Below are 17,672 nucleotides of genomic sequence, written 5' to 3'. Positions count from 1 at the left end.
ATTAGAAGGCCTGGAAATTTCTGGGATGTCACCTAAATATCTCTATTTGTGCTCTGAAGACGCCGGGAGGTCTCACAACATGTTTAACAACATGTATGTGGGTGAGTTAGGCCCGATTCACATTTCACATCTTATCGATAGGGGGCGACGCAGTCCCGACGTATACGTATATTTTGTTCAGGCAGGTTGGCGCCGCATCGAGATGAAAAAATCTCAACTTTTCAGACAGCCGCAAGCGCACCGCAGGTCATGTGACAGAACCAACCAGCCAATATAGACAAGCTCAAAGAAGATGGAGACACAGATGATCAGTTATTGCAAGGTATTTTCAGTGCATATAATCCATAGATACTTTGTTTTTACCTCCTCGTCTAAAAGGCTATTGTGGTCGATGGTTGCTTAGCGACGACAGACGCCAGGAGAGTGTAAAGTCCAGGCACTTTGGGAAAAAAGTTTAACACAGTGCAGCTAGCGTTTGCCGCGTGGTTTTAGACGTGAAATGTGAATCGGGCCTAAAAAAATTTGGGATGAACTTACCCTTTAACTCTGCTGCCTAGGCAAGCACCATAATTTATTTTATGGTTAACATTCGTGAACATTAAACATCAGAATTATGTAAAACATTGCAGACAAGTAGTCAGAGTGACAGAACACTTTGAAACTCCAAAGTGGAACAGAAACTTAAATTATGATAAAACAGAAGGTCAAGAAAGGTTGTGGTGATGAGCTGTCACTGACCGGGTCAACGCTCAGAGCTGGCAAAATCTGAGATCTGTCTGATAGTAAACGTGTAGATTCATTAACGTCTGAACCGGTCTCACAGGAGATTTGGAGTGATTTACTGGACTGTGCACTTACAGAACGCTTCCCTGTGCAAAGACATTAACGTCTTCACCATCACACCAGTTTTTGCTGGCCACATCAGCTAGTGTTCAGCCTTGTGTTGAGAATACTAACATCCTTATTATCACTGTATTTACACTATAAATATACGGTATATAAATACATAGTATATACTTTATGGTTATATATATATATATATATATATATATATACCATTATGCTGAATGATTACCAAATTCCACTATCATGCTGTTTACATGGAACTCCAATGAACCTCATGATGATTTTCTTCCTCTATTTTTGGCAAGACATATCTCTCAACAACACGGATGAACATTACTACACGACAAACAGACACATTTCTGAACTCTCCAAAGAAGCGATGAAAATATCTGCATTTTGCAAATGAACAATAAAAATAAGAAGAAAATGTTAAATATGGTCAAGTAGATAGACAGTACGCTTGACTTCACCACAAACGGAGGATGTGGTGAAACATTCAGTATAGCAAAGATCACACACTGTGAAATGTCACACAAGTGTAATATAAAAAATGCTTTTTTCCCTCCCTCAGCCCTACATTTACAGAATTGACGGAAGCACGTTAAATATTTTTTTATTTAAAATGTCGAAAAAACGTGTTGTTATTTTTTACTTGAAGAGATGTTATTCGTGATGTTAGATGTTAACAGATTATCCGTGATAAATGTTTTAATAATTCAAGATTACATGCAAAAAGAAACGCAATACTGCGAGGAGGAGTGACTGAGGGAGGGGGGAGAGGGAGAGAGAGAGAGAGAGAGAGAGACAGAGAGAGTAAAATAATGTCCTAACGTCAGGCTGCAGGCATGTTCAGCGCACACGCGCCCGCACACACATTAAAGACAGCAAACAGCCGCTCTGACAGCTCCAAATGTCACGGGACAGAATGACCCTTCCCTCGTGGCGGGAAACAGTTTGATACATTGTAGCGAGCGTCACATCACTGAGCGATACAAAGTATCAAACCCATCGACACCTTTAAACTCCCAATAACAGCAGTAGAACAACCGCTACAGTGTATCTCTCTGTCCACTTTACAATTATAGTGAGAGATGATGTTACAGGACCAAATGTTTCCTGATCTTAACTGATCTATGCATTTTGCATGAAACGTGCCCCCAAAAATATGCACGATCCTGTCAGATTCCTCACGTTTACTACCAGAAACTGCATATATAGTTACACTCAGTACTGTTATGTTTCCTCACGAGCTCTCTGTCCACGTTTCGTTTGAACCTCCATCGTTAAAGCAACATATGACATTACGTAACATGCAAAGTAGAAACACAACCGTACTTTCCAAGTTCTTCGTAAAGCTGGTACTCGTCGGTAAAGCGCGTACAGGTTGTCGTTGCCATTTCTCAGCCCTCCGCGTTTGCCTGCTTCGTGTCGATATCCGAGCCGTCTTCCAGCGCGCTTCTGTGTCTCCGAGTCCGAACTGTGGGGTTTGGAGGATAAAACTCGAGTGTGGCTGTGGGTTCGAGTGCAGGAGAGGTTCTCCAACGAGCAGAGCCGACTGCCTTCCCAACCTCTCACCGAATGCGCCGTTCAGCTGCAGTATGTTGGTTTTCCGCTGTGTGACGCGACGATGCCTCATCTCACCGGCAGAGGGCGCGGCGGAGCTTTGCACCTGCAACGTCTTGGCGTTTTAAAGAAAAGCTCGTCCAAAAATGACACTTAACTCATCATTTGCTCACCCTGATGCCATTCAAGAGGTATATGACTTGCTTTCCTTAAGATGAGCAAGTTACTGACATTATTTGCAACATTATCATTTCTAAAGTATTAACACAATATTAGTCATCAAGGTTAATAAAATAAAAACTGATAAAGTTGCTATAGCATCATAACATGTAAACAAAACGTGCATTTTAAATAAAGTTAAATGCAAGGTGTGAAATAAGAACATAATTTTGTCTTTATGTTTCACATAACTAGAACTCTGTTTAGTTATCTAATGCAATAAACGTGTTTTAAGCTTCGCCGAACAGCTTTTAAAAATCATATTATCATTTTACTTGTGGTTTCTCACTAGACAAGAAAAGACAATAGTCTCAGTGTTTGCAAAACGTTTTAATAGATTCAGTCACAGATGTTGAACAAAACTTTGACGCAAATGAGGGGAAAATAATATCTCACATAACACTTGAAAGAGTTCCCACCCTCATCTGTGAATCTACGCAATTGGCTATAAGACAAAAGTCTTAAAAATCTGACAAGACACCACTGACATATTTGTGATGGTTTCTACTCAATCTTAAGGAAACGCCTTTAAAAACAACAAACAAATAATAAGCTCTGCATCTCTTGTAAGAAACTGGGCAGACATAATTACTTTATTTCATAAAACACTCAAAATCGAAAATGACAACTGGCCTAACACCGTACATTAGCTGTAATATTTCAGACAACAGTTAAAGTGTCCATTAGAAGGTTTGCAGTGGAAACAAAGTTGTTGTTTGTTCTCTAGCATTGCAAGAAACTGTCACCGTTGATGTGTGTACTCGACTGTGTCTCAAAACTGAACAGCACTAGGTGGGATGTTAAAGACGGAGGGGTCAAACTCCTGTCCTTTAAAAGGAGATCCTTCAGCGTCCCAGCCCTTCTTTAACATATCGTGAACTTTCTGAAATACAGGGAAAACCTCTATCAATGAGACATCTAGATAGTCATCTCATTAAAAAGGTGGAAAAGATGACCCAGAGAACCTTCAATGTGAACCCTTCAGACGTGCTGCACACACATGTATTTATTTTAAGTGATAAACTCACCATCTCGTGACTCTGTGGTTTGCCCTGGAGTTTTTGGTGGTAATCAAATGTTAGGCGGTCAAGCACGGCATGCTCTTCCTCATCCACGGTTGCCATGGAGCGTTCCCTGTTGATCTGGTTCACATCAATCTCTGTCTCACCCTTCAATACAGCGCTCCACCAGACCTCCCCGATTTTACTCAAAGAAAGCTGGGAGAAAATACCAAGTTACCACTAATACTCTCTACAACTTCACCTGAGCACACACATCAAAGAATTAAAATGCAAATAACTTTAAAGGAGCTGTTATATTTATCACGAAGGTAGGGTCAATTGAATTGGCGGGTCAAACAGATTCTGTACCAGCACACATTTGCCGGGCTCCAAACTCCACAGGGTATTCTCCGTGTTGATTTTGTGCGTGAATTCTCCCTCCATCAGGACCCTCTGCGATCCTCTCTCGTTCACCGCTACACGAACTCTCCCCGGCTGCAGGTCCACAGACACCTGCACGCGAAAGCAGGGAGTAGAAAGATTGTTTTTAATGGATGACTGAGACCATAAACATGAGTGCAGCCAGACTGTAATACGGTGAAATACATAAGGAGGTAAATCACACCTGTCGGCCTTTAACGATGTCAGGCTGGACGTGCACTCGAACCTCCACGTCTGTGTAGTCCTGCGACCAGGTGTAAGAATCCCTAACCGCACCGTTGTAACTGTCTGGGTCGGCCTGAATGGTGTCGTGCCCTCTAAACAGTACACATAAATACAAATTTACAAACAATTGCACGATGGATAGTCTTCAAAGATTTTGATGTAGTCTGTATCAAATAAGCATAGAGAGTATCTTTTAGGGCACATGGTCTGAAAAACACACATACGATGCAGCCGCACTGGAATCCATCGTTGTGTCTCCAGGTGCTTTCATGTCTACTGTAGGTTCTGGGTGACTGCTGTGTGGCGTCTCTCCATCGGTCTCTGGTGCTGTTGTTGTGACAGGTGTGGACTCCTCTGTAATCCTCTCTTCTACAGGAGCTTCAACCTCCTGCTCTGACTGAACCTCCAGCTCTTGTACTACAGGAGGCGCCGATTTGCACTCCTCCAGACGTCTGCTTGCTTTCTCTCTGTCCTCATCAGCCAGCTTTTCAAATAACTTAAATGTCTGAAGAAAAAAAAAGAAGACATTTATATAGAAGTCTCTATATTAGTAAATTACTATAGTAAAACCATGGTTAATTTTTTGAGTGTAGACTTAACATACCCTTACTGAATAAGAAGCATATGACATCATATATGACATCAGGTAAAACCGTACAGTCAGGGTAACGTCACTTTACTGAATCAAAAACTCAATCTCTCTGAAGTCTCTACATCAGGTAACGTTACCTTGAAAACCATTTTTTCAGCGACTCCTGGTGGGAAGCCCATGCGGTCGTTGGGGCCGCTCAGGCGGCGATAAAAGTCCGTCTTTCTGTAGAGGAAACCAAAATAAACCTGCAGGAAACTCTGAATGTTTCCCACATGCTGCAGGATCCCGAGCAGCGCGTTGTCGTACAGCTCCGTCATTTCCACTGGAGAAGACATGACGAGCGACTCAAATGTGTCCTCAAGCTGCTTTAACTTCTCTCACATCAATATGATTTCTAGACACATAAAAAACACACGAGACGCGGGGAATCGTCTCGTACAACAACAGACCTTCGAGAAAACGCTTCGAGATTACACACTTCCTGTATGATCTGTACAAAACAAGAGTCCTTCTACAAACTTAAAAGTATAAATGTAAAAAATATATATATATTTCCGTAAAACATATTTATTTATTCATCTGTTTATTTGTGTTTTAATTATTTACTATTACAAATGTATTTTTACATGGCTACAATTTGTTTCTTTAAATAACACGCTTGTGCTATAATGAAATAATATTAGTGTTATTTTTATTGAATTCCAATTGAGCTAATAATATCGTAATATTGTTTGTACTGAATATTAATTATTTGCTATTGCATTTTTTTTAGTTTTAAACAAGCCTATATTGTTCCGTTATATATTACATATAATTGAGAGAAGGTTCGAGATTACACACTTCCTGTATGATCTGTACAAAACAAGAGTCCTTTTACAAACTTAAAATTATAAATGTACAAAACCACCAAGGTTTTATTTCCGTAAAACATATTTATTTATTCATCTGTTTATTTGTGTTTTAATTATTTACTATTACAAATGTATTTTTACATGGCTACAATTTGTTTCTTTAAATAACTCGCTTGTGCTATAATGAAATAATATTTTTTTTTTTTTTATTGCATTCCAATTGTGCTTATAATATCGTATTATTGTTTGTACTGAATATTAATTATTTGCTATTACATGTTTTTTATTTTTAAGCGAGCCTATATTGTTCAGTTATTTATGACATTTAAAAATATAATTGAGAGAAGCTTCGAGATTACACACTTCCTGTAGGATCTGTACAAAACAAGAGTCCTTTTGCGAATTTAAAATTATAAATCTACAAATCCACCGAGGTTTTGTTTCCGTAAAACATATTTATTTATTCATCTGTTTATTTCTGTTTTAATTATTTACTATTACAAATGTATTTTTACATGGCTACAATTTGTTTATTTAAATAACACGCTTGTGCTATAATGAAATAATATTTGTTATGTTTTTATTGCATTCCAATTGTGCTTATAATATCGTAATATTTTTTGTACTGAATATTCATTATTTGCTATTAAAAATTTTTATTTTTAAACGAGCCTATATTGTTCAGTTATATATGACATTTAAAAATATATTTGTGAAAGCGTATAATATAATAACGTTTCTATAATTTTATTTTACGTTATAAATATGTAAGTTATAATTACTTTTTTTATCATCTATGTAATATCGCCCCAAGGTGGTAGGTGGCAGTAATGCGCTAATACTCTCGCGCAGTTTATGGCACTAAACATGGCGGCGCCCTTGATAAGACACACAAAATTCTTGTCGGTAAGATTTCATTATATTTCTGTAATCTCTCAGCTATTCTGTTATCTAGGATCTACCTAATCTTACATTTCTGAGGAATATAACAAAATTGTTATAAAAATGTAAATAGACTGCGACCGAACATCAAGTAGCCCATGTGGAAATCATGTTAAACTTACATGTATAATGTCATTTATTTAATTCTGTTTTTGCAGGCGGTAACCAGCCAGTTAACTTCAGCTGCCTGTCTCAGGAATATTCATTCCACTGCAGCTTGTTTAAAGGTGTTTAATCCCACTCACAATATTTAATGGGCTCTTTCATGGTGTAATTTCCCTTTTATGTATGAAATAAGAATCTATCAGAACGTATTATTTCATTTCACTTCTCTCTGGCAGAACCGTGCAGCTCGTATTCGAGTAGGTAAAGGTGACAGACCATTGACTTATGAACAGGCGTATCATCCTCATCACATTGGCCACAGAAAGGGCTGGCTCTCACAACACACCAGTAAGAACCAGTCTATGTTTTATATCACATTCAGTTTCTGAAGGTTTGATCTAACAACTATCACCATTGGGTTCAGAACAATAGGATTGTCACTGTGGCAAGTTCATAACATATTTTTTAATATCACAGGTAATCTTGAAGGTGTAGGCGGAGCGGCTGATAGGGTCGTGGAGGACCTCTTCATCAGAAGATTCATGTACGGCACATTTCACGGCTGTTTGGCTGATGAACTGGTGATAAAACGCAGAGGCAACATCCTGGTCATTTGTGCCGTGATGATCCAGAAACTCTTGCCACCAAAATTCTATTTTCTCATTGGGTACACAGAGGAACTGCTCTCTCATTTTTACAAGTGTCCGGTTAAAATGGAGGTGCAGACGGTGGAAGAGAAAGTGGTCTACAAATATCTCTGAGACCGTGTGTGCTGGATTTCTGTAATGTCATCTTTGTGTGTGTGTTTAAAAGTGCATGTTGAATGAGTTTTGCATATTTGGAAATGTATGCACGTTAAAGATTCAAATGAGGGTCAAACAAGCATCTGTACAATGTGTATATCTGTACAATTTCAAATTATACTATCAAAATACTAGTGATTGACGTTGTTGTTAATAAATTTATCATGGAATAATTGTATTTTGTGTTTTTTTTTAACTGTTATGCATGTTACAGAAGGCTGAAGTTCAACAGAGATCTAACTACTTGTAGCAACCTTAAAATCTGCAACCCACTGTTCTTCTGAAATATGTGATGTACTGTATTTCCAAGTGAAAACAGATATTTCAGGAGATATTTGTTGTTGGAATAACATCTACAATGCAGAGAGAAACTTTTATTTCATGAGGTCATTTTTATTTCATCTAGACTTGATCTCTTTATCTTGAGCAGCACATTAAATACGTTTAAAAGTGCAATAAATAAGATAATATAAACCTAGTTCGTTTGTAAATTTATTGATTATTCAAAATTAGACATCTGTATTGTACAAAGGCACGGACACGGGTGTAGTGCAAAAGTCACAATCATTAAAGCTAAAATCAAAGACTGCAAAATGGGAAAATTCCCATAAATATCAGACCATTCCCTTTATGAAGCACAGTCCATTTAAAAATGATAACATCAGGTGTCAGGGGTTGGATGTGAAGCTACGCTTCGATTCACAGCATGAAGAAAATGTAATAAAACAACCATGCGACAACATGTCAAACCATAAGAGAAGCAGATTATTAAAACACGAGGTGAAATATGTGTTTGATGGTAGTATATTCAGCACATGACAAGATTTGGTTTAAGCTTTCATTGAAGGTAAAAGTGCTCAAAGAGACAACAACACATGAAAGATAGTATTAAAGCGAGTCTGATGACAAGTTCAACTGGTTCTCTGTAGCTGTATGACAGCCCAGAAAGAATAACGTTGCATCTTAATGATCAGAATCATACTGTACGTACATTCACATTTAAAGAAGGGAAGTATGCATGACTTCACAAGATCAGGATCAACAGTTCACCCCAAAAAGAAAACACTAACTCACCCTCGTGTCGCTCTTAACAAAAACAACGTTTCTTGTGTGGGCATGAGGGCGAGTACATCAATTGCAACATTTGGATTTTAGGATGACCTAATGAATTTCAGAAGAATTACGTGGACAACCAGATAGATGACAGAAACACTAATCTCTCTGTTGGGTTGGGATCCGGCCCGTCCCCTGATGCTCACAGTTTTATTTGATGTTTCGACAGCTGTCTCCCACACACGACTGCAGCTTGATCAGTCTTTGGTTCATGCTCTGTAACAGAGCAGGGTCAACCTTCTTCACAATGTTCTCCAGCTGATGGGGATCAGACGTCAGGTTGTACACCTCCACGAATGACTGAAAGAGATCCAGAGAAAAATGAGTGACAGTCAGTTTGATCACACGAAGCATGAGACCGTTTGAATTCAAATAGATTTTTGGCTGTCAATGTTCTATCATTCATCACCTGGGGAATAATTATAAGTATCATTCCTACGTTTCGCCACAGTTGTATAATATTTAAACAATATTAAATGTCTCAAACTAAATCCTAGAGTAACTTAGAAGAAAAGCACAGATGAAGTTGCACAGCTTCTTTAGTTATTTCACTGTAGCATTGCTTGTTTCTCCAGGACTGTGATGCTATTATTAGTTTTTCTAATACATTTTATTTATATATATACATATCAAATAATAGAATAACGTTGAAATATATAAGTAAATACATTTTATTCAAATAAAAACGTTATATTATATAAAACATTAAATTAAAGTAAATAAAAAGTACTAATTAAATAAATATTTTTTATTATTTAAAAAAGAAGTAAATAAACAACTAACTGATAATTAAACATAATAAATACATTTAACAGAATCTAATTGTAGATTTATAATATTACATCTACTGTCTTTAAATTGGGCGTTTATAATTTAGATGTTTTTCAATTTTAAGATGAGCATCTCTCAAACAAGGATGACCACCTAAAAGACTAAGAACATGTGATCTAATGCACAAAGAGGAAGTGAAACTAAACTTACAAATGACCGGATGGCTCACCTCATTATCTGCAAACTCACAGTACTGCAGGTTTCCATCTTTCAGTGTCCTCACACAAGCATATGTGTTGTTGAAAGCATCTTCACACACGCAGTCCGGGAAACATTGCTGTAGAGAAACAAAGCAGTGCTCAATACATCAAAGAACTCCGAGAGAACAATAACTGACACCAGATCATTCACCGAACACCTACAGCTAATCCAGGGCCGAGTTTAGGGCAGCTGGGATCTTTAGAGGAATATCCCTCACCGTTGTGCTCCACCAGAAAGAACGGACGTTCGGTGCCGTTACGCAACGATGGAGCCTTCACAAAGAAAACGTGACACATTTGTAAAAATAAAATGTGTGAGATATGATGTCTTGAAATAGATTAAAAGCAACAGAAAAATATACGGTATTAAAACAATAAACAGTTAAAGAATAGTGTGATTGATAAGAAACATGGGCTGTTCCCGTTCACTCACCATCTGTGGAAGAAAAGACTGTCCGTCCATATTCACGGCGGACAGATTTACTCCAGCGATGTCCAGGATGGTCACAGGCAGATCTATATTCATCACTGGAGACTGATGAACATTCAAACACGTTACACAAACACAGATATAACACACAAATCATGCGTGTTCATACACAGAGACATCCATCCGTGTGTGCTGACCTGAAGCGTTTGCTTGGGTTTGATGCCCGGACCCCGAACCAAGAGAGGAATACGGATGTCAAACTCATAAAGCTGTCGCTTATCAATGGGCAGAGAGAACTGACCTGCAGACCGCACCAGACGAAAACATAATGTTATGAAAACAGGTGGGATTAAACCGTGACAACAAGATGATGATGATGATGACTCACCGGTGTGATAGCCGTGATCAGAAGTGTAGAAGATGTAAGTGTTTTCTAACTCTTTCATTGAGTCCAGTTTCTTCACCACTGCTTCCACCATGTCATCCACAGAGAGAAGCGTCTGCCACCTGTCAGAGACACCACGTCATTATTTACTACTTTCACAGCATGTTTAATCAAATGTAAAAATGCTCTCTGTACCTGCCGCGGAAAGCATTGTCAAGATATTCAATGGTGCTATTGGGCATGGGGTTCACAGGCTGACGTAATAACCAGTGCTTGTCCTGAAACACACAGGAACCCTCAAGTTTACATGAGAAAAAAAATTACTTCTATACATATTATAGTAAAAAAACTAGTAAATATTGCGATATACCTTTAATTCTACTATGCTATGGTTTAAAAACAATATACACTCTTAGGAATAAAGGGGCTTATAAGGTTTTTCACAGTGGTGCCATAGAAGAACCATTTTTGGTTCCACGAGGAACCATTTAGTCAAAGGTTCTTTAAAGAACCAACTCTTTCTTACCGTTTTTATAATCTGAAGAAGGTTGTCATATGGCATCAAAAGGTTGTCATATGGCATCAAAGAACCGTTTGAAGCACCTTTTTAAGAGTGTAGTATCTAGGAATTGTATTACTCTTAAAATATATAGAACTGTAGCAGAACCTTTTGGTTCCATAAAGAATCTTTCCTTTTCACAAAAGGTATTTTGTGGCCAAAAAGGGGTTTTCGGATTGTAAAAAAGTAAGAAAGTGACGGTTCTTTAAACAGCCTTTGACTGAATGGTTCTTCTTGGAACCAAAAACTGTTCTTCTATGGCATCGCTGTGAAGAACCTTTTAAGCAGTTTTTTTTAAAGGGTGTAGGAAGTATACACTTACAAACATTAAACATTTTAGGTCCCATTGGTAGCAAAACCATAGTAGCAAAAACCTTACTATTTAACCATTGTATTTGTAGTAACACTTTGGTAAAACCAATGGGTCTCAATCTTCCAAAGAAACATGATGACTAAACGTTTACTATAACAAAACTATGAAGGCTATGATGTAAATAAATGGATGCTTTCCCATTATTAAAGATCAAATGAAAGAGCAAATGACCTTCCCGGGTTTGTTGAAGCTTCCGTCACGTGGAGCTTTGACGTCAATAAAGGACTTCTGATACTGAGGAGCGGGTGTCCAGGGGGAATGAGGGGACGGCGGACACAACATCATGAAGAACGGATACATGGGGCTTCGCTCCTCCAGGAAATGCAGCGACCGATTTAACTGTTTTAAAAAAACAAGACAGGAGTTAACAACAGCATGCCCCAAATCGAAAAGACGGCTTCAGACAATGGAACATGCTTTTAAACCAAAACGTACAAAAAGATAAATGACTATGAAAATATTATCAGGTCGTATTTTAAGCTGCAGACACACAGATTCGTCATCTTAGATTGCATTAAAAAGAGATTAAATGTGAACAGTCACTATTGTCAGTGGACTAATGTTAATCTGTCTTCAGGACACCAGACCTTTGGTCAATAATAGCGTTCTCAGTGACGGTTACTTTGTCTGACTGATACAAAGAAGCTGAATGAAAACATGTGTCTCACAGTTTGACATGTTTGTACAAACACTGAATCTCCTACAACTGTCGTATTATATTCATAAAGTAAAAGAAACAGTTGAAGCTGGTCCTAAACATCAACGGTAAATGATTTTGTCATAATGCTTTCCTGTAAAGTGCACGCTCAATGCAAGAAAAACAAGTCTGACATGAAATTAGTCAAATGTCTTGTTTTGACATTTACCAGGAAGTAAAGAACCTAAAATGTATGCAAAAAAAAACATAATTCTCAGCATTCTCCAAAATGGTTTTCTCTTAAACATCAACATGTCAAATAATATATATAATAAATAATCCGGTTGCACTTTATTTTACAGTACGTGTATCTATAGTGTACTTGCAGTGTTCTTATCTAAGAAATTACTGGGTAGCATAAGGTATGGTATAAGTTTAGGTTAAGGGGTAGGTTCAGGGTAAGTACCTAGTTATTATATTTCCTGTAATAAATACACAGTATGTATACGGGAAACAGGACTGTAAAATAAAGTGCTACCAATAATCCTACTGATTTATAACCAATTCATCCATTTACATTACACCAATTAAAAAAATATTTTCGTGATCATTTATCAAAATGTAATTAGTGGTGTCACTATACAAAACTAAAGATGAATTTGAGCATTTTTTTATATTGTAGAAATACATATTTGTAAATAAACATAACCATGTATTATTTTGGCCATGATAATCGTCCTGTGAAAATGTGATATCATGAAAGCTCTAAATGAAATAACTTTCTTGCGACAGATTTCACCATCCTCTCTCCTCACACGCACTTCTGTTTATTTCTCCTTAAATACTTTGTCATTCATTTACCCTATTCTTTAATTTAAAATGTTTCACAATAAATATAGATTAAGAAGCATCAGGCATGTGATCAGCCATGGCCAAAAAAAAAGAAGGAGGACTGCAGGCGCCCTCACAAAACTCCAAACCCCCCCCAAAAAAAATACTGTAGATAGATATATAAAATTTATATTTTTCACTTGGCAACACAAAAACAAACTATTATAATTATCCAATTCTGACTGGTAATTTTGGAAATATCAGTTCAAATGTTTACTAGTTTAGCAGTCACCTAAACAATATTTAATAAAATAGTTATTTCTAATATCGTATGTTAATGTCATGGCACTGACAAATGGCACCCCTTGAGCGGTTCTTATTAGACCTACTTTTAATGTTATTGTAATAAGCAATTCTATTTCATATTTGAACACAAAAAGTAAAGAATATTTTGGCCTCAAGAGACTTCCATACACAGCCACTAGATGGTGCATGTACGTCGTTCATACTGCGTTTGTCCGCATTAATCCGCATGAAATAAAGGTATTTGCAAAAGCTGCATGTTGCAGTTTTAGTTCATTTTAATGTATGCATTCAGTGGAAACTTTAACACATTTATATATAGACACTGACTAGATTGACCATTTGTATAGTTTCAAGCCATTAAATTGCGTTAAAAAAATGTTATAATGTTATAATGTTAAATCATATCATATAGACGTCTCAACTTTCAAACTCTGGATTTTCTGTATAGAGTATGTAAAGCCCTATGTTGCATGTTGCAGTGGCGCCGCCATCTTGGGAGGATCACACTCCACTGCTATTATTGTTTTCTGATATGTACAGTTACTTGTTTGTTTACGTCGAGTTTCAACCTCTATACGTAACAAAACGCCGTTCAGTTCCCCACTTAATTCAAAATGACTTTATTGCTTACCCTAACAGATGTGTTTGGTGTCTATTTTGCACAGACTCACTGGATACATTAAGATAACTCACAAATTTATGTTCTGAATGAAGCGATTGCTCTGCATTTATAACAAGCATGTCCATAATGTAGATAGCGTAGATAGGATTCTGTTGGCCAAGCCCCCACCCCCCATTCCCGTCACGCGGGTGATCCCAGCAAGGTCAAAAAATACGGAAATCCGTGTTTCTTTGTAAAAATCACATCCCTGAAGCAAATCATACGTACCACCAGGTCAGTGAGGTAATCCTTTTCATAGCTATCGGCATGTTTCTCCTCCTTTCCATTCACAGAAAGTGTATAGTTGTAATATTTAGAGTTCCCCACCTGTGGATACACAATGAAAAAGACACAGGTTTATAGATCATGTCAATGTTTAAACCATCACATGCTTAAAACTGGATGCGCTGTTGCTACATTTACATTTTAAATGCTTTTATGCAAAGCAACTTACATATCATCATACATAGCTTTCATGTAGCTCAATGGTAAGAGCATTGCGCTAACAACACAAAGGTTCGATCCCAGGGGATTGCACATACTTAGAAACAAATGTATAGGATAGTGCTATGTACGTCGCTTTGGATAAAAGCATCTGCCAAATGCATAAATGTAATATAAATGAACGACACATTTGTTTCTAAGTATGTGCAATCCCTGGGATTGAACCCGTGACCTTGGAGTTGCTAGCGCTATGCTTTAAACAATGAGGTAGAGGAAAGCATGTAATGTGATCACATGACCCGGTGATAAAACACAGAGTTCTGCATTTATGTTTTTCAACGGGATGCTGACAGTGTAAAACAACAATATAGAGATAAAGATGAGGGTCTGATGCTGTTCCCATGACTCACCAGAGTGTGCCATTGATCCCAGCCGGGAGGAACATGAGCCACACCGCCCGCTTCTTTAGAACCGTACTGAACACACAAACACGGGTTAAGTTAATTGGAAAAAGCTCATACAGTCTCATACAATCGGTCAAAAACATACGTTGGCATTTACATAATAAAAATATATTTTTATTGTAAAATTACTTTATGAATTTTAAAGCTTTTAGTGTGAACATGTTATAACTTGGTGAGATATAGAAACTAGTCTGCTCCAAAATGTTAACAAAATTCATGCTTAAGATAAATCCCTTCAAACTTTTCGTATTTCACCATTTCCCCAAAAAGCATCGGTGATGGTTAATTTAAAAGGGGGAGGAGCCACTCGATATGTCCCGCCCTAATTTACGGTTGCAGTGGAAATTGCATCAAAACATCAAACAAACCTGCGCATTTCACTTTGATAATTTCATCATATTTATATGGTAAAAATGCTTTAGAAGGATTTTTCCAAGCCTAGCGATTTTCAATTGAAACACGCTGACCTTGTAAGATCTTAACATATATATATAGAGATTTATTCAATTCATCTCACCAGTTCCCGATGACAATTTTTCTTGGCTGAGACCATTTCAATGGTTTGAAGGCTTCGCAAATATTTAACAAAGTTGTGTTTGCTTCTCATACTAGAGACACATTTATAGACCCACAGAAATGAAGTCAAACCTGGTTCAAGTATTTTCCTCCATAGAAGGTCTGGTACTGCATCTTGCTGAGATACACGGGAAAGGCAGTGGGTTCTGCCTCTTTCTGCCAAGTTACACTGCTGCAGTTTCCAGATATGGAGTTATTTCTGACTAAATGATTATGTGGATATTTTCCTGAGAGGATGCTGCTGCGACTGGGGCAACACAGAGGACTGGCAGTGAACTGAACAGAAAACACAAACATATGTCACCGTATGTGATATGTCACTGACAGATATTAGTTGAGCCTTAACTCAATGAAGGTTTTTGCTTCACGGCTGACCACTCACAGCATTGGAGAAGGTGACTCCAGCATCACCGATCAGAGCTTTGGCCTTCTTCATAGGTGTCTGTGAATACAGAACTCAATGAGATGAGATGTCGTACATCAGAATCTTTTTTCATCTCTGACAACTACACTGCTGACAGGATGTCAAAGTTCACACTAATATCAGGCCTGTAAAATGTTCATGTCACAAAAACATGTCATATCAAACCTGTACAAGTTTCTTTATTCGTGAGAACACAAAAGTAGATATTTTGAAGAATGTTGATAACCAAACAACATTGAAGTCCATTAACTTCCATTGTATGAACACAAAACCACTGAGACATTTCTAAAAATATCTTCTTTTATGTTCCACTGAAGAAAGACCCACGTACATGTTAGCACCCACATGAAGACGAATAAATGATAACCGCAGGCCCTGTTGAAAAAAACCTGTTAGTTTGTTTTGAGGCCGGTTTGCTGGTCATGTGCTGGTTTAAGGTGGTCAAACCAGCATAAAAATATAACGTTACCTAACCCAGCATATGCTGTTTTATTCAACAGGGTATACAATTTGAACAAAATGACTAATGGCACATTAACCCTATTACTTTAGTACTTCAATATTTAACATGGTATGCCAAGGAACCCAACATGTTACTGTAGTATATACTAAAGTATACTTACCATTCCACCCATCTCAATATCCTGATCGTCGGTGAGAATGAGAATGATATTGCTGCGTTTTGCACAGTCTGAACACCTGAACGTGCAGGTGAGCAACGTGACGAACAGACAGATGGTCAGAACACCTCCGCTGGACCTCCAGTGACCGATCCACGAGCTCGCCATGACCCGAAAACACCCCGAAACCTGCGATCTAATAGACTGCAGAGAACGAGTCGGACACGCGAAAGCGATTAAGAGTGGGATGGGCCGAGAAACTTTAAGGAAGTGAGACACTAAAAGTCATATGACTGCAGCTGATCCACAGATGATACATCATAGGCCCTATACGACAGCAAAATAAATCTGAATTCTTTTAGGAACTCTGGAATATCGTTTAACGGAGAGATATTTCACATGGATAACTTACATAGTTTTATAAAGAAACAAAGTGGGGGAAGTATATCTCTCTAGCTTAAACAAAATTAACAATTAACAAACACGAACGCGTGTTTTTGTTGTGTGACCACGTGCTTTATTGAAAAGGTCATAACCCTTGCGTTTTTACTGTTTAAATATCACGTGTTACACGCGTTTAAATTTCTTTTTAAAAGTGCGTTGTTTAAACTGGGAAGCCATAAAACATACCCCTCTGTGACTGCTGCTCCTGTATGAAGTGCCACATTACAAGCGATAGAATGTTTGTTTATTGCTGTTATTATGTAACTGCTGTATGATAGGTTACATGTGGCATTTAGTCGGATCTTGTGAGACGTGCCTCTGTATCCAGCCGGAGCTGTTTTGCGACGCACCGAAACCTTTCAAGCCGTGCCAAAGATCATATATATTAACAAGACGTTGCAATGAACGAGCTCGATCGAAAAAAGTTCTGCTTTTCAGTAAAAGTGCCAAAAAAGTTGGTCGAGCTCTGCACTGAATCTTGTGGAGTGCTTGTGGAGCAACCTGGGATTGGTGTTTTATCGCAATTTGAGTTTAACCAAATGTATGGTACATTTTCTGTCAGGCTTTATTTCTGGACGAAAATATGCTGACATATTGTTGCCTTAACGAGCCATTTTACAGATATCAGTCGTATCTTAATGAAGTAAATTGGACATGGCCTTGTTTTGCCAAAAGCGCTACACGGAAGTGTTGCAAATATGGCAGCCGAGTGCGGAGACTTTCCATAAAGGGACTTTGTTCTATAATCCTGCATGATAAATGTGTTTCACAAGAGGGCGCTCAGCG

The 17,672-nt window shown here is 37.8% G+C and overlaps 4 protein-coding genes across 27 annotated transcripts in view; 1 reads left to right on the top strand and 3 right to left on the bottom strand.

The window, feature by feature from the left end:
* LOC130412000 (calcium/calmodulin-dependent protein kinase type II subunit beta) overlaps nt 1–2,426 on the bottom strand; it is a 38,691-nt gene extending 36,265 nt beyond the window's left edge. For all 24 annotated transcript variants that reach the window (XM_056737057.1, XM_056737082.1, XM_056737081.1 and 21 more), the window contains exon 1: nt 2,182–2,426. In XM_056737057.1, the coding sequence (XP_056593035.1) occupies nt 2,182–2,243 (62 nt within the window). In that variant the 5' untranslated portion in view covers nt 2,244–2,426. The remainder of the gene's footprint in view (nt 1–2,181) is intronic.
* Nucleotides 2,427–2,945: 519 nt separating this feature from the next.
* nudcd3 (NudC domain containing 3) lies at nt 2,946–5,379 on the bottom strand. Its single transcript, XM_056736817.1, has 6 exons — nt 5,025–5,379; nt 4,520–4,800; nt 4,255–4,387; nt 3,999–4,142; nt 3,657–3,845; nt 2,946–3,511 (listed from the first exon to the last, which is right to left on the bottom strand). The coding sequence occupies exons 1-6, from the start codon at nt 5,220–5,222 to the stop codon at nt 3,401–3,403; spliced, it is 1,056 nt and encodes a 351-aa protein (XP_056592795.1). The 5' UTR covers nt 5,223–5,379; the 3' UTR covers nt 2,946–3,400.
* Nucleotides 5,380–6,517: 1,138 nt separating this feature from the next.
* On the top strand, nt 6,518–7,761 carry mrps24 (mitochondrial ribosomal protein S24). Its single transcript, XM_056736359.1, has 4 exons — nt 6,518–6,644; nt 6,839–6,907; nt 7,022–7,133; nt 7,263–7,761. The coding sequence occupies exons 1-4, from the start codon at nt 6,594–6,596 to the stop codon at nt 7,544–7,546; spliced, it is 516 nt and encodes a 171-aa protein (XP_056592337.1). The 5' UTR covers nt 6,518–6,593; the 3' UTR covers nt 7,547–7,761.
* Nucleotides 7,762–8,067: 306 nt separating this feature from the next.
* Nucleotides 8,068–17,248, bottom strand: gnsb (glucosamine (N-acetyl)-6-sulfatase (Sanfilippo disease IIID), b). Its single transcript, XM_056736356.1, has 14 exons — nt 17,073–17,248; nt 16,446–16,646; nt 15,781–15,840; nt 15,471–15,674; nt 14,769–14,834; nt 14,143–14,241; nt 11,651–11,818; nt 10,743–10,825; nt 10,551–10,669; nt 10,360–10,463; nt 10,166–10,267; nt 9,895–10,005; nt 9,702–9,809; nt 8,068–9,001 (listed from the first exon to the last, which is right to left on the bottom strand). Exons 2-14 carry the CDS (start codon nt 16,608–16,610, stop codon nt 8,852–8,854), a joined length of 1,539 nt encoding a protein of 512 aa, XP_056592334.1. The 5' UTR covers nt 16,611–16,646; nt 17,073–17,248; the 3' UTR covers nt 8,068–8,851.
* Between the last annotated feature and the right edge of the window lie 424 nt (nt 17,249–17,672).

The sequence above is a fragment of the Triplophysa dalaica genome, chromosome 22, assembly GCF_015846415.1.
Source record: "Triplophysa dalaica isolate WHDGS20190420 chromosome 22, ASM1584641v1, whole genome shotgun sequence".
In the NCBI taxonomy this organism is placed as follows: domain Eukaryota; kingdom Metazoa; phylum Chordata; class Actinopteri; order Cypriniformes; family Nemacheilidae; genus Triplophysa; species Triplophysa dalaica.
The sequence above is the reverse complement of the archived record's forward strand: the minus strand, read 5'-3'. Positions and strand labels throughout refer to the sequence as shown.

Bases quoted from the DNA above. Each gene is read 5' to 3' on its own strand.
- gnsb (XM_056736356.1), bottom strand. From the start codon at position 16,610: ATGGCGAGCTCGTGGATCGGTCACTGGAGGTCCAGCGGAGGTGTTCTG. The intron at 14,835-15,470 runs GTTTGACTTCAT...TTGTGTGTTCAG, and splicing joins GAGGAAAATACTTGAACCAG to TACGGTTCTAAAGAAGCGGG. The intron at 11,819-14,142 runs GTACGTATGATT...TTTTTAAAACAG, and splicing joins ATTACCTCACTGACCTGGTG to TTAAATCGGTCGCTGCATTT.
- mrps24 (XM_056736359.1), top strand. From the start codon at position 6,594: ATGGCACTAAACATGGCGGCGCCCTTGATAAGACACACAAAATTCTTG. The intron at 6,645-6,838 runs GTAAGATTTCAT...CTGTTTTTGCAG, and splicing joins GACACACAAAATTCTTGTCG to GCGGTAACCAGCCAGTTAAC. The intron at 7,134-7,262 runs GTAAGAACCAGT...TTAATATCACAG, and splicing joins CTGGCTCTCACAACACACCA to GTAATCTTGAAGGTGTAGGC.
- nudcd3 (XM_056736817.1), bottom strand. From the start codon at position 5,222: ATGTCTTCTCCAGTGGAAATGACGGAGCTGTACGACAACGCGCTGCTC. The intron at 4,801-5,024 runs GTAACGTTACCT...TTTTTTCTTCAG, and splicing joins CTGAAAAAATGGTTTTCAAG to ACATTTAAGTTATTTGAAAA. The intron at 3,846-3,998 runs GTACAGAATCTG...ATTTTCTCCCAG, and splicing joins AGCCCGGCAAATGTGTGCTG to CTTTCTTTGAGTAAAATCGG.